The sequence below is a fragment of the Lithobates pipiens genome, unplaced genomic scaffold, assembly GCF_037356315.1.
Source record: "Lithobates pipiens isolate NorthernLeopardFrog02 unplaced genomic scaffold, aLitPip1_a1.2 Scaffold_8, whole genome shotgun sequence".
Taxonomy (NCBI): domain Eukaryota; kingdom Metazoa; phylum Chordata; class Amphibia; order Anura; family Ranidae; genus Lithobates; species Lithobates pipiens.
This window is the reverse complement of record NW_027507903.1, coordinates 300,117,676-300,133,436: the sequence shown is the minus strand read 5'-3', so window position 1 is coordinate 300,133,436 and position 15,761 is coordinate 300,117,676. Positions and strand designations below refer to the sequence as shown.

The 15,761-nt window shown below is 42.8% G+C and overlaps 1 protein-coding gene across 2 annotated transcripts in view; it reads right to left on the bottom strand.

The window, feature by feature from the left end:
• Positions 1–6,864: 6,864 nt before the first annotated feature.
• THOC3 (THO complex subunit 3) overlaps positions 6,865–15,761 on the bottom strand; it is a 28,478-nt gene continuing 19,581 nt past the window's right edge. For both annotated transcript variants that reach the window (XM_077472602.1, XM_077472603.1), the window contains 2 exons: positions 13,363–13,463; positions 6,865–7,176 (listed from right to left, as the gene is read on the bottom strand). In XM_077472602.1, coding sequence (XP_077328728.1) covers positions 7,013–7,176; positions 13,363–13,463 — 265 coding nt within the window. In that variant the 3' untranslated portion in view covers positions 6,865–7,012. The remainder of the gene's footprint in view (positions 7,177–13,362; positions 13,464–15,761) is intronic.

The following is a 15,761-nucleotide window of genomic DNA, read 5'->3' as shown; positions in this document are numbered from 1 at the left end:
GTCATGCATGAGTTTTAAAAGAGCAGTTTTTATGGAACGTTAAGGGCAAAATCCAGACTGAAGGGGATCAAAAAGGTTCAAGGGGTTTAGAGGAAAAGGGGAGCAAGGATATAGGGTGTAGATTAAGATTAGTGGGGTCCAAGGAAGGCTTTTTAAGTACGGGGGTGACTAGTGCATGTTTTAGAGCAGGGTTCAGCAACTTTTTCCACTTAAGGGCGGGATTCAATGTATGTGAATGCACGGAGGGCCACATTCACCTGCTAGTAATGAAGATAATTATAATCCTACCCCTTTACATTACACAGCCCACGCACCTCTGGACCCCTTTATAACACAGCCCTGCACCTCTGGTTCTATTTACATTACACACCCCCTGCACCTCTGGACCCCTTTACATTACACAGCCCCCGCACCTCTTTAGCCCTCTACATTACACAGCCCCTGTACCCCCCATCACAAGCTGACAGCCCCCACTCCCCCCCCCCCCAGTGGTTCAGGCTTCACGCAGTTGGCAGCCGGAGAGGACAGTGTGCAGCGGCAGCCGCACCACCAGGGCAGAGAAAAGAAGCAACAGGATTAGCTCAGCAGCACAGTAGTGAGAGGGGAGGACTCGTGGAGCAAAACACAGGCCAGACGCAGCTCTTACTTCCACGGGCCGGGTGCACATCAATTCATCAAGTGCAAATGGGCCGGACATTTAGCAGCAGCAGGCCATTGGTTGCCAACCCTTGTATTAGGGAGTTGGGAGAAGATGCCAGTAGAGAGGAAGAGATTGAATATGTGGATTAGAGAGTGTAGGATAGAGTCAGAGGGTGAACATAGTATTTGCAAGGGAACAGGGTCCAGGGGACAGGTGGGCGTTTGAAAAAAGTTTACCAACCTTGTATATAGTAGCAGCACTGAAAAGGGGGAGTGTTGATGCCTTGGTTTTCCAAGGCCTTTAGAACTTCCTGTATCTCAGCAGGTAGAAGACGAATTGTAGGCCTCTGCACTGCAACCTGACGGAAGGAGGAAACCTTGAAGGAACAAAATAACATTTTGACACAGCATATGAAAGTAAGGACCTGTGTCATTGATCCTCATTTTTGCATGGCTGGGTTAAAGGAGTACCTTTGCCCACCCCAATGACTTTTTAATGATTTTGTTTAGCTAACACTTTTGATTCACCAAGAAGCATTTAAACCAGATAACCCCGTCAATCCTAATGCCCTGTACACACGGTCAGACATTCAGACCACAAAATCCTTCCGATTTTTTTTCCTACAGATTTTGGCTGAAACTTGTGTTGCATACACACGGTCGGACAAAGTTGTCAGAAAATCCGATCATTCGGAAGGAGGTGACGTTCGATGCATAGGACGGGACTAGGTAGATGGCTAGTAGCCAATAGCTTTGGTCTCATAATTTAATCTAAGCATGCGTGGCACTTTGTCGGAAGTCCGTTCGGATTGTGTTGTCGGAAAATTTTAGATCCAGCTCTCAAACTTTTTCCGTTCGAATTTCAGACGGAAAAAGTCAGATAGAGCTCACACACAATGGGATTTTCCAACAACAAAATCTGATTAGACCTTTTCCGTCAGAATTTCCAACCATGTGTACAGGGCATAGGATACGAAAGACATTACTCAGCTGACATCCATCTCTGCATCACAAAGTTCCACACAACAGTCATCACAGTCAATAAATTGAGTATTAACACCAGCATTTGATAGATCTTTACTTGATTTAGCCATCTAATGTCTAAGAAAAAAAAAAAAGTAGGCAAGTATAATTAAGGCCGGGTTCACACTGGAACTGGCCGCAGATCACACAGGAGTGCTGTGCGTCACTGTTCCCCGTTTCAGGACAAATCTATGCCTGAATTAAGCCCTGAAACAGAGCCAAAGACGCACAGCGTTTCTGTGCAGTGCACTCCGCAGCCGCAATGGAGATATGGGAGTCAGTCACATTCTCCCGCTATGCGAATTGGATGTGGGGAAATCCGCATCCAATTGCCATAGGTGTGAACCCACCCTAAATGGCAGATTCCACCGAGTAGGTGGATCAAGAATTTGGTTCCAATTTCAGGCCCTTAAAAGGACAGACTGTTTTCTATAGGAATAGGCAGGGCTTTGTTAAAGTGACTGTAAAGTCTCCGATTTTTTTTTTTTCTATAAAAACAACAAACATGACTATACTGAACTGCTGTGTGCAGTGGTTTTGCACAAAGCAGCAGATACTCCCCTTCTTGGCTTTCCTTTTAGGGCTCCTAGCCCCTCCCCTCCTGCAACTTGCCCTGGGGGCACCTGAGCCAAGCCACAGCTCACTGTGTCCTTTCAGACACGGAGCTGTGGCCCAGCCCTCTTTTTCTCCTCATTGGCTGACTGACTTTGATTGACAGCAGCGGGAGGAACATTCGGTAAGTATTAAAAAGGCTTCCGTGTGTAGCAGCCCCCCCATCTTAATACATAGAATGTATTAAGATAAAAAAATAAAATAAAATAAAAAACACCTTCCTTTACAACCACTAAGGTGGAACCCTGTGGATAAACTGCAGCAATCTGCACCAAGCTCAAACTTACACAGTGCAAATTTTGGACTTCATTAAAATGTTCACCCACAACTGCAGGGTAACCACCCTTCCGTTTGGTGTCAGACATGTTCCTTATAACCAAAAGGGTTTGTACCTTAAAAGAAAAGGAAGAACCCAAATGCCCCAGGAATACTCATAGACCCAAGCTCAGTGATATACCAGGGGTAAAATCAGTAATGGATTTATGATTTTATTTTTGCAGGCAGCACTGTAGCAAAAATTGTAGTGTGTTCACTATCAAGAGGTTTGTATTAGTGCAGAGAAGGTTGTAGAGGTGCCGTTCCCTGAATATGGGCTGCTTAAAGCACTGTGAGCTGAAACCGCAAAGAAAAATGCTGGTAAGTCTGCTAGAGAAGTGCTTAGGGGCTCAAACATCAAACTCCCAAAGTAGGTGGCAGGAAGTTTAACATGGCAGTCCTGACAGACAGTACCAACTCCCCAAAGCATCAGAGTAGGTAATGGCCAGCCTCGAAATGACATAAAAGTGTAAGGCAAATTATTCTACACAAAGTGGCCAGGGCTACAGCTGCCTCTGTATCAAACACCACACACATAGCCTCTGTGCCAAATAGAGAAACAGCTTCAATGCAGCATAAGCCTGCTGGGTACTTACAATCATAAGTTATCAGAGACAGTAACACTGCTCCAGTAGGCAGTAGCAAAACCCCCTAAGCTGTTTATTTTCAAGTTGTGTCCCTCAGTGGACAATAGGAAAAACAAATTTTTTGATTTAATGTCTAAAAATGACATTAAAAAGATAGTAATACAATAATTTCAAAAACAAAGCCTAGTTTATCCCCAAGAAACAATGTATTTATTATCTAAAGTAATGGCACAGTTAGGCAAAAAAAAAAAAAAAAAAAAAAAGGGGGGGGGGGGGGGGGAGAAGAGGCACCTATTGGAAATGTAAAAATTACACTAGTACATAGGGGGTATAAAAAGTATGAGAGCAAAACGTTGCGAAAGGGTTCAGCAAAGCTGTTTGTTGTTTGCTAAAAGTTTTAGTGCAGACTTGCTGCACACAATGCCCTTATAGAAGGTGACCTTGTGTGGATAAATTCTACAGAGCTAAAATTGTTATCTGATTTGTAAAAAAGTTAGTTCAATATACTGGTCATGCAATTTCTCTGGTCATGTTCCTTAGCCTTGTCTTGATTGGATGGAAAAAAAGCTTGCTTCTGAAATTCTCCAACACGCGCTGAAGCGTTCGCTGGGAAACTTAAAATTTTTTTCAGTTTAGTGCTGGGTAGTTTTTAGTACCCTTAATACGAATTACTAAGCTTCTTAGAATTTAATAGCAGCTGGTAAACTTCAGTTACAACAATGAAACTTTTAAAGTGTCTTTCGACTACCCAGCAAATTCTCCAGTCATACATGACTCCACCCCAAGCTAGATCACAAATCTTGTCTCAAAAGATTACCCAAACTGTCCCCTCTACTCCTTCCAAAACCTCCTGCTATCTAGCTCCCATGCTTGCCTCCAGAGCCTCTGCCATCCTCTGGAACTCTACTTAAAGCTGTCCTCAATCTCCTACTCTGGCCACCTTTCCAGAAAACTCATCTCTTCAGGGAAGCCTATCCCACCTCCACCTAACAACTGAACTTTTATTTCTTGCATCAGTTCATTCCTCAGTTATTACAATTTGTTAGACTTGCCCCAACCTATTGGATTATAAACTCTTAATCCTTGTGTATTTTATTGTAACTGTACTGTTTTTTTAATGTAAAGAGCTACGCAAAGTGTTGGTGCTATATAAATCCTGAATAATATAAAGTGGTTTTTGTAATGCCTTTCTCTCCCCACAGGACCCAGTAAGAGCGGCGGGAGATATTGGCTCCTGCTGCTGTCAATCAAATCCGGGAGCAGGGGTGGAACAGTGTGTGTGGCAAGCCCACTGGTGCACTCACATAGGAAGCGGCTTCCTATAGTGAAGCACCAAGAAGAGGAGGAGCCTGGAGGAGACCACAGAAGAGGAGGTTCAGGGCCGCTGTGTGTGATACAATTGCAAAGGACAGGCAAATATATATAAAAAAATAAATTAAATAAAATGTACCTTTACAACCACCTTAAAGGACGAGTTCACAGTTCATTATGAGCACAAATTAAATGCAAATCCGACCACTAGCTACACACCTCTATAAGGTTTAACATGTTAATATGATTTAAAGTAACCAGATACCTGGTTATCATGCCATAAAAATCTTGTTTAGGAACAATGGGGTTTATTTACTAAAGCTAGGTAGTGATTAATCAGACACTTTTGCATAGAAAATCAATCAGCTTCTAACCACAGCTTGTTCAGTTAAGATTTGGCAATAAAACCTGGTCGATTGGTTTCTATGCAAAAGGTAACCTTAGTAAATAAACCCCATTGTGTTCTATTGTGACAACTCTGTCCATCTCCCAGTTGTGCCCTGCATGGTCAGGCTATCACATAGGCATCCGGTGTGTTCAGTTTTAGTAAGTACGCCAAGATTTTAGTAAGCTAAATGTCAGTCTGGGCTCATAGCCAACTTTAGAGCCCAAATCCAGGATATTAGTTAGCATGCTTTGTGTTTTTCTTTGACACCTTTGCTCAAAATTTTGGAGTGCAAAACGTCATTATGCAGGAGTTTCCTATAATACAGACGGGTCATTGCTGCTCTCTCCTTGAGCAAAGTGACTGGTCTTGTGTCAGCCCCTCTTTTAAATTGCTGCAAGCACCTTGCAGTGGTTGCACCAGTAAAAGTTACTCCCACAGCTCTGCTTTCTGCACAGGCTACGTGCAGGACAGTGATGATGTCACTGCTACTTTCAAAGTAATAAGGTTTGCAGAGGCATTTGGTGGACAGTGTGGTCATTAGGTAGTATGTTTAAATGAAAGTTTTTGTGACTCAGCTTTGTAGAATAAAAAAAATAAATTATAATTATATATATATATATATATATATATATATATAGTTATAAAATAAATAAAACACTCACCTCTATGCTGCAGCTGTCCCACATTGGCTCTCAGCACAAGAACCGAGTGATCACATGACCACTGATCGCTCAGTTCTCTGTATGCTCAGCGCGGAGAGTGGTAACCAACTCCCCCACTCTCCGTTCTGCTCCTCCAGTGCTCACTGAAATGCCGAGCCATACTTCTCTTTTGATATATTTCTGTTTTATCAAAATACATCTCAAAGTGCTATAGCTCATGATGTTAACTTTCTAAATGATGTATTTCTGTTAAGAATTCAGAGTATGGCAGTTTGTACATAGTCACATTGCTGCAGCTTGGACCAATGTAACCATGCATACACCATACATGTGGGATCCTGCTAGAAGCTGAAAATAAATGTAGTAGACAGCACTACTCCAATGATCTCCACTAGCTTCCTGTGACAAGCGGCTGCCCTGCTGCATTGTGAACAGCCACTGAGCATGGGAGCCAGCGACCATGCTGCATTTTCTCAATTAATACAAAGCAGTCTCCGATTGGACAAGGCATAGAAAGCACAACAGTGGCATCTATTCTTGTCCAAACAGAGAGCTCTTTGCACTATATGAGAATGTGCAACGTGATCTCTGAGTCATTGTGACTGAGCGGCCAACCTCCCATGTTCACAAGGCAGCTGTTGACATGGAACACAGAAGCTAGTGGCGATCACTGTAGTATAGCTTTGTCTACTACAGCAATTTCCAGATTCAGGAAGGATCTCATTGGAATGATAAATGCATAGCTACATTGGTCTAAGCTGGAATACCTGATTCATTTGAATTTAATATAGGGCTGGTTCACACCATGCCTGCACATGAATCACAAGAATGCGTTGTGCATTCAGTTGCAATTCAGACTGCATGCAAAATTCACTCCATTTGCAATATGCAGCGGGTGTCAGTACTTTAGCACCATGTGATCCTGTTACAGCACATCTTAAAAAAAGTAGTGCATGAACTACGATTGTAGCCCATTCAAAAATGAATGGACTGATATTGCACAGAACTGCATGTGCCCGCGTGTTCTTGTGCGATTTATATGTGTGCATGGTGTGAACTGCCTCTTAAAGTTAATATAGGAAAGTAAATGGAAAAAAACAATTTTTGGTGAGGGGCTCAATCATTTGCATCATACTGTAGGTTTTAGGTACACAATGTAATGGTACCAATGAAGAAACTCACTAATCCTGCAAAGTCAGTAAATTTTCATTTCTCTTTTCTTAAGAATGATCTAAAATAAAACACAAGCAGTTGAATACAAAATTTTAACACTAAAATATTTCCATAAAAAAAAAGTTTTCACTTAATCGTGGTTACATCAAGAGTCACTTTGTTAAAAGGAAAGGGTACAGTTCAATCACAGCCTGGGCATTTCTTCAGCCATGTCAGTCTGTAGGTGGTACCATCCATCCAACTGGTGCCCGATGGCATGCACAGCTTTTTTCTTTCCTTTATCAGGTGGATATCACTGACCCTCAAGAGTCATTAGGAAGACCAAACAACTTCACAGTGCCAGCTTCACGGCTACTGTCATACTTGCCATCCTTGTCATCACAAGCAAAGGCTAGAAGATATCTCTTTGGGTGCCAGGCCACTGTGAAAGTGGGAGATTCACACTGAACTTCACACAACTTTTCACCTGCAAAACATGTCCAAACATTAACACATTAAATACAAAAAATTAGCTTCTTTCTTAGGCCTCATTCACATTGGACATTTTTACAGCTGCTGTTTTTGGCTTGAGGGAATTTTTTTCTGCAGCAGGTAATCTCCCCAGTACGTTATCCTGTGTCCATGCACACATAGGTCCTTATCTGCATTTTTTTTTGGCCGGAAAAAACCCCCAGAACTAGTGGGATGAGAGGAGTTTTTCAGCTGTAAAAATTCTCCAACTCTGATAAAAGCTTAAAAATGCTGAAAAAATTGGCTATGCTGCATTTTTGAGCCATAAGCTTTTGTGAGAGTGTAGTTTTGCTAAAAAACGTTATTGCAGAAATGCTGCAAAACGTATTCTACAGCTAACGCCACTGGCACTTTTATAACGTCCTGTGTGCATGAGGCCTCAATACATACGAAGTGGCAACTTTGACAAAACAGCCAAGTACTACTCCTGTCACACTACACAAGTGCATAGTATAACAAATATCACAGTCTTTAGGAGATTCAAGTTCTATAGGCTCTGCTAAAGCCTGCCTCCCCCGTGTGCTTTTTGAAGTGCTACTGAAAGATTATCAGTTTGCCCAAGAAGAGAAAAACAGTGTCTACAGATCTAATCCCCACCCCCCAAAGATTTCATACTTTTACAACTATGATCCCTCATTGTCTCCCCACTGCAGTATCCCAACCTATCTAAAAACATTGGTTTTATTTTGGGACAACATCACAGCCCTCCACATGACAATGTTTGGGGATAGCGATTGGCAGCCCAGCGAGAGTTTCAGTTGTATGGAGAGGTAGGCGCAGCAAGTATAATTGCCTGGTCAGCCAGCAAGTCACTTTGCCTTGAATGTGCAAAGGGACAGTGTCTGTTGAATGCCATCACACTGAAAACTCCTCTCCTCTGGATAGATGACAATATGTACCTCTTTTCCCTATCCTTATTTATACAAAAACGGCACTCCCACTGTGAATGGAAGCTCGTTTAGCAGACATTTCAGTATAATTAAATAGCTGTATTTAAAAATTATAGATCACAACTGTTAAAATTGGTTGTAAACCTTAGACAGGGGGGGAGAGAGGGGGAAGAGAGAGAGAGAGAGTGGGAGAGAGAGAGAGGGTGGGAGAGAGAGAGAGGGTGGGAGAGAGAGAGAGGGACAGACAGAGAGAGAGAGAGACAGACAGAGAGGGGGAGAGACAGACAGAGAGGGGGAGAGACAGACAGAGAGGGGGAGAGACAGACAGAGAGGGGGAGAGACAGACAGAGAGGGGGAGAGACAGACAGAGAGGGGGAGAGACAGACAGAGAGGGGGAGAGACAGACAGAGACAGAGACAGAGACAGAGACAGAGACAGAGACAGAGACAGAGACAGAGACAGAGACAGAGACAGAGACAGAGACAGAGACAGAGACAGAGACAGAGACAGAGACAGAGACAGAGACAGAGAGCGCAAGTGGTTTGCTCTGGGGGCACTAAGGAGGAGCCAGGAGCGCTGGCAGGAGACAGACAAGAAGGATCTGGGCTGTTCTGTCCAAATCCACTGCACAGAGCAGGTAAGTATGATGTGTTATTTAAAAAAAAAAAAAAAAAAAAAAAAAAAAAAAAAAAAACACAAAAAGACTTCAGTATCACTTTAAGCACACACTGTACACAGGAGACTAGCCCACTCAACCACAAGACTACTTTTTTTCAACAGTCCAATGTTAAATAACAGGTCATTGAGGCATTGGCCTGCAATGGAATATACAGCATTCGGGATTAAATGTTTTCTTGGCGCATAAAAATTGTTTTTATGAATAACACAAATCATACATAGACACCCTTTTAAGACCTGAGAGATTCACGTTAACCACTTCCAGCCCACAATATACATCTGTTGCTCCATAAGAATGAATGGAGGCTTTGATCAGGTCCGCCTGAAAATCTGACAGGCGAACCTGATGGGAAAGCCGTGTGAAAGGACTAGAGGTCGACCGATATGGGTTTTTCTCTGGCCGATGCCGATATTTAGAAATCATGGCGGCCGATATATGATGCCGATTTTTTTTGGGCTGATATGTTAGGCCGATTTTTATATTTTATTTTTTTTATCCCCCTTCATCTCATAAAACAGACACCTTTCCCACTGGGGCGTTTTTTTAGGCGCTTTTGGGCTAAAAATAGCACCTGTAAAGTGCCTGCAAAATGGCTCCCCTGCAGTTTGTGTGAAAAACAGAGTGCTTTCACACTGAAGCGATGCGCTGGCAGGATGTTAAAAAAAAAAAAGTCCTACAAGCAGCACGTTTGGAGTGGTGTATACCGCTCCTCCACCACTCCTGCCCACTAGCAGCCAAATAGTGCCGCTAAAATGATGGTAAAACGGGCTAACTTTACTGTTTTAGTTTTTTTTAAATCATTTAGTGTATTTTTTTCCCCCAAAAAATTGCATTTGAAAGACCTCTGCCCAAATGCCGCGTGACATAAAATACTGCAACAACCGCTATTTTATTCCCTAGGATCTCTGCTAAAAATATATATATATATATATATATATATATATATATATATATATATATATATATATATATATATATATATATATATATAATTTTTGGGGGGTCTAAGTGATTTTCTGGCGGAAAATACAGGACTTTTACTTGTAAGCAACAAGCGTCAGAAAAGATTTAGCCTTTAAGTGGTTAAACTGAGAACTCTACACAGAGTTGAGTTCATTCATTCAAGTGTAAAGTGATACACTACACTGACACTAACACACAGGCACACAAACACCCCCCCCCCCCCCCAGTCACAGTGTCACTGATTGCAGTGATCATTTATTTACTGATCACTGCATTCAGTGTCAGTTGTAAAAGTAAAAAGTGTCAGGGGCAGTTAGTGTTAGGTCCAGTATAGCCCCCTACCACCCCCCAATAAAGGTTTAACCCGATTGCCCTTAGAGTTAACCCTTTCACCCCCTTTTGCCAGTGTCACTAAGCGATAGTTTTTCTGATCGCTGCATTAGTGTCACTGGTGCCACTAAGTAGCTAGTTATTTTTTTAGGTTCACTGCCAGGTTTTTAAAGCGCTAGGTACCCCGATATACTATCCAATAATGGTTTTAACCCCCTGATTGCCCCTAGTTAACCCTTTCACCAGCGATCACCATATAAGTGTCACTGGTGACGCTGGTTAGCCAGTTATTTAGGTTCCCTGTCAGGTTTTTATATAGCGCCAGGGACCCCCATATACTACCTAATAAAAATTTGAACCCCCTGATTGGCCCTAGTTAACCCTTTTACCAGTGATCACCGTATAAGTGTTACGGGTTACTCTGGTTAGTTAAGTTTGCTTTTTATAGCATCAGGGCACCCACCATTTATTACCCAATAAAGGTTTAACCCCCTGATGACCCGGCCGGTGATATCAATTAGGTTTTAGGATCAGGGTCTGAGTCGCCCCAGGCAGCGCTAGGCTAGTGCCAGTACCGCTAACACCCACGTGCAAAGCATACACCTCCCGTAGTGGTTAACCACTTGCTTACTGGGCACTTAAACCCCCCTCAGTCCCAGACCAATTTTCAGCTTTCAGCGCTGATGCACTTTGAATGACAATTGCGCGGGCATACAACACTGTACCCAAATGAAATTTTTATCATTTTTTTCCCACAAATAGAGCTTTCTTTTGGTGGTATTTAGTTACAGCGCGGAGTTTTATTTTTTGCTAAACAAACAAAAAAAGATGCAAAAAAAAAAAAATCATGTTTTAATAGTCTGTTATAAAATTTTGCAAACGGGTCATTTTTCTCCTTCATTGAAGTGCGCTGATTAGGCGGCACTGATAGGCTGCATTGCTGGGCACTGATGGGCTGCATTGGTGGGCACTGATGGGCATAGTCAAAGCGGCACTGATGGGCAAAGATGGGCAAAGATAAGATGGCACGGATGGGCACTGATAGGTACCACTGATAGATGGGACTGATTGGCTCTGATAGGTGGCTCTGATGAGCGGCACTGCTGGGCACTGATGGGCGGCACTGCTGGGCACTGATGGGCGGCACTGGGGTGCAGCAATTTTGAGGCAGATTGTGGGCACTGTGGGTGGCACTGCTGGGTGGCACTATGGGCACTGCTGGGTGGCACTGACGGGGGGCACTAACTTTAAATTAGGGTGGCACTGCAGGGGGCAGGTGGGCACTGGCAGGGGGCAGGTGGGCGCTTGCATTGCTGGCCGTGATCGGGACTGATGTCCCGATCACGGCCGCCGGTGATCGGCTTTTTTTCTTCTCCTCGCGCTGTCAGCGCGAGGAGGAATACTAGCCGATTACCGGCTCCGTTATGTCACCTGATCAGCTGTCATTGGCTGACAGCTGATCACGTGATAAGGGGTCGGGATCGACCCCTTGCACGGATCGGTGATCAGGCGAGTCTCATGGACTCGCCGATCACAGAGCGCGCCGCGCGCGCCCCTCAGGGCGCGCGCAGGCCGCTCGTACATGGGACGACGTCAATAGACGTAGTCCCGGAAAAGGAGATCCGCGCTGTAGCCGTCAATTGACTATAGCGCGGATCTCAAGTGGTTAAGAATCTGAACAGATCAATATCTGATCTATACTAGCGTCCCCAGCAGTTTAAGGTTCCAAAAAAAACGCATTGTTAGCGGGATCAGCCCAGATACCTGCTAGCACCTGCGTTTTGCTCCTCTGCCCAGCCCACCCAAGTGCAGTATCGATCGATCGCTGTCACTTACAAAACACTAAACACATAACTGCAGCGTTCGCAGAGTGAGGTCTGATCCCTGCGATCGCTAACAGTTTTTTTTTTATAGCGTTTTATATTTAAATCCGGAAGGCAGTGCTTTGTTTTCGGGGTCCCGTACGTGGCTAGGCTCCCAAAAAGTCCCCCACATGTGGTATCCCCGTACTCGGGAGAAGGAGCAGAATTTATTTTGGGGTGTCATTTCACTTATGCCCATAGCATGTGTGAGCAATATATCATTTTGTGACAACTTTGTGCAAAAAAAAAAAAAAAAATTGTAATATTCCTGCAACTTGTGGCAAAATATAAAATATTTCATGGACTCAACATGCCTCTCAGTAAATAGCTTGGGGTGTCTACTTTCCAAAATGGGGTCATTTGGGGGTGTTGTGTTATTTTAGCATTTTATGGCCTTCGAAACTGATAGGTAGTGAGGAGTGAAATCAAAAATTTGCACCCCTAGAAATCCTGAAGGCAGTGATTGGATTTCGGGGTGCCGTACGCGGCTAGACTCCCAAAAAGTCCCACATATATGGTATCCCGGTACTCAGGAGAAGCAGCAGAATATATTTTGGGGTGCAATTCCACATATAACTATGGCATGTGTGAGCAATATATCATTTAGTGACAACTTTTTGTAAACTTTTTTTTTTGTGTCATTATTCAATCACTTGGGACAAAAAAAATAATAATATTCAGTGGGCTTAACAAGCCCCTCAGCAATTTCCTTGGGGTGTCTACTTTCCAAAATGGGGTAATTTGGGGGGGGGGGGGGGGGGTTGTACTGCCCTGCCATTTTAGCATCTCAAGAAATGAGATAGGCAGTCAAACTAAAAGCTGTGTAAATTCCAGAAAATGTACTCTAGTTTGTAGACGCTATAATTGAGTTTATTCGATTTTTCTTATAACAAAAAGTAGAAAATATCTTTCTCTCAAAATTTTCGGTCTTTTTCCATTTATATCGCAAAAAATAAAAAAAAATAGCAGAGGCAATCAAATACCATCAAAAGAAAGCTCTATTTGTGGGAAGAAAAGGACGCAAATTTTGTTTGGGTACAACATTGCATGACCGCGCAATTACCAGTTAAAGCAGTGCAAAATTGTAAAAAGACCTCTGGTCCTTAGGCTGTTTATTGGTCCAGGGCTGAAGTGGTTAATTTAGGATGGAGCACTTAAAATTTGCAGCTTAGCACCTGATCTGCCAAGTATTTCAGGAGATTGCAACCCTTGGGCTGAAGAAACTGGTTGGCTTCATAAATCGTGCAACATATAAGTTGATAAGGACTATGTTTGAGCAGAACTTGAATTCATATATCAATAGTGTTTTAAAAAGGCATATAAATACATATTGGACTGCTAAACAACCCCAAAATAAACTTATGATTCTCTGCTCAGTTTTTCTGTATTAATATATTGAAAAACCATTTGTACAATACCTGTTTCAACATGGGCAATGTCAATGAAATGGTCCTCAGAAGCAGATGCCAGCATTTTCCCATCATAGCTAAAACTTAGTGTTCTCACAGGCCAATCCAAACTATAAACAAGGGGAGGACAGTTAGCATCATTTGGCACAATTAATTCTTCAAGAAAAACCCCAATGTCATTTTATATAAGAATTTTGCAGTTACAGGTCACTGAATAATAGATAAAGCAATCGCTTTCTGAAAGTTAGTATTGGTATTTTGCATACACTTTGGTAGAGCCTACCCCCAACAAAACACTGAGCACTGCAAAGTAGGTTGGGGCAGGGGCACAAGCTTATGTTACCCTACAATTTAATTTTTTTTATGCTGTAGGGGCTTATTAAAGTGGCCTGCAGGTATTGTATCTTACCTTATTGTAAATACAGCTTTACTTTTAACTGCCAACTTTCTGCTTGAGGGAAAAAAAATAGGATTTTTATTACAGTTTACCTGTAAAATCCTTTTCTTGGAGTACATTATGAGAGTCAGAGCCTTAAGCAATTACTTAATGGGTTATAGGCTACCGTCAGGTGTTGACACTGGTAAACCCAACGGAAGTTTACCCCCCTATATAAACCCTCCTCTTTCCAGGAGCACATCAGTTTTTGTAGCAAAGCAATATACTTAATCCCAAAAGAGGGGCGGGACCTCTGTGTCCCATAATGTACTCCAAGAAAAGGATTTTACAGGTAAGCTGTACAAAAAAAAAAAATCCTATTTTCTTTATCGTACATCATGGGACACAGTGCCTTAACTAATTACTTAATGGGATGTCCCATAGCAATGCTACTTGAGAGGAGGGAGAAACAACCTGCAGGGTAACCACAGACTTGAGGATTTATATTGCCGCCTGCAGTACACTGCACCAGAAGGCGATATCCTCATACCTCCTTACATCCACCTGATAAAATCTTGTGACTGTATGCACTGAAGACCAAGTTGCGGCCTTACAGATCTGAGCCATGGAGGCCTGGTGACGCACTGCCCAAGAAGCACTAACTGACCTGGTAGACTGCACTTTAACTAGAAAACGGGGGAAATCTTACCCCTTAAAATCATAAGTTTGAATTCACTTAGCGACAGTGGATCTCGACATTGCCTGTTTTTTCTCAGGACCACCTGGCAGAATAAATAAGACAATCGTCTTACAAATCTGAGCAGTTGCCTTTAAAAAGATTTTCACTGCTCTCACCACATCAAGACAACGTAGTGACTTCTCTTCCCTGGAACATGGTTTTGGAAAAAAAATGATGGCAGGACAATATCTTGGTTAAGGTGAAATCTGAAACCACTTTTGATAAAAAAAAAAAAAAAAAAAAAAAAAAAGTCTGGATGAGGGAATAACACCACTCTGTCCCCATGACAAATCAAATAGGCTCTTTACAAAAAAAGAGAAGCCAATTTTGAAACCCTCCTTGCTGAGGATATAGCAACCAAAAATACCAACTTCCTTCTCAGAAGGACTAGGGGGGATATGTTGTATTGGTTCAAATGGCTGTTTTTTGTAACACAGACAAAACTAAGTTCAAGTCCCAAGGGTTCAAGGGAGGTTTGACGGGAGGAATAAGCCACGTCACCCCTTGTATAAAACCCTGAAGTAAGAATGAGTAGCAGGTGCTCTTTTGAAATAAGACGATAAAGCCGAGACTTGGCTTTTAATAGTACTCAAGGCCAATTTAATTTCTACCTCTAATTGTAGAAAGGCAAGAATTCTGCCTATGATATATCTCCGAGGGTGCTAACCCTTGGATTCACACCAGGAAACATAAGCCCTTCAAGACTCTATAGTTCTGGAAGCTGGCTTCCTTGCACTAATCAGGGTAGAGATAACGGACCCGGAAAGCCCACGTTTCTTCAGAATGTGGGTTTCAATAGCCAATCCGTTAAATTTAGAAACTAAGGTAGGATGCAATATCGGTCCCTGTGAGAGCAGATCTGGCCGTAGTGGGGAGGGACCATGGGCCCTCCACTGCCATCTTTACGATTTCTGCATACCATGACCTTCTGGGCCATGCTGGTGCAACCAGAATTACCGGCTTTCTTTCCAGCTTGATCCTGCAAAGAAGTCGAGGCAGCAACTGAATATGGGATATGGAGGGGGAGGAAGGGATGCATAGATCAGCGAGAACTGATCCCATGGGGTCACCAACGCATCCGTTCCCTTGTTCTGGCCACAAAGTTGACTAACTTCATATTGAACCTGGACGCTAGAAGATCTGCGTCCGGAGTCCCCCATCTTTGGCAAACAACCAGAAATAACTGGAGACTCAAGTAGTCTGCCAATTCTCTACTCCCGGAATAAAGACTGCTGATAGGCATGGAACATATCTTTATATCCAAGTTAGAATATGGTTCACCTATCTGCGCTG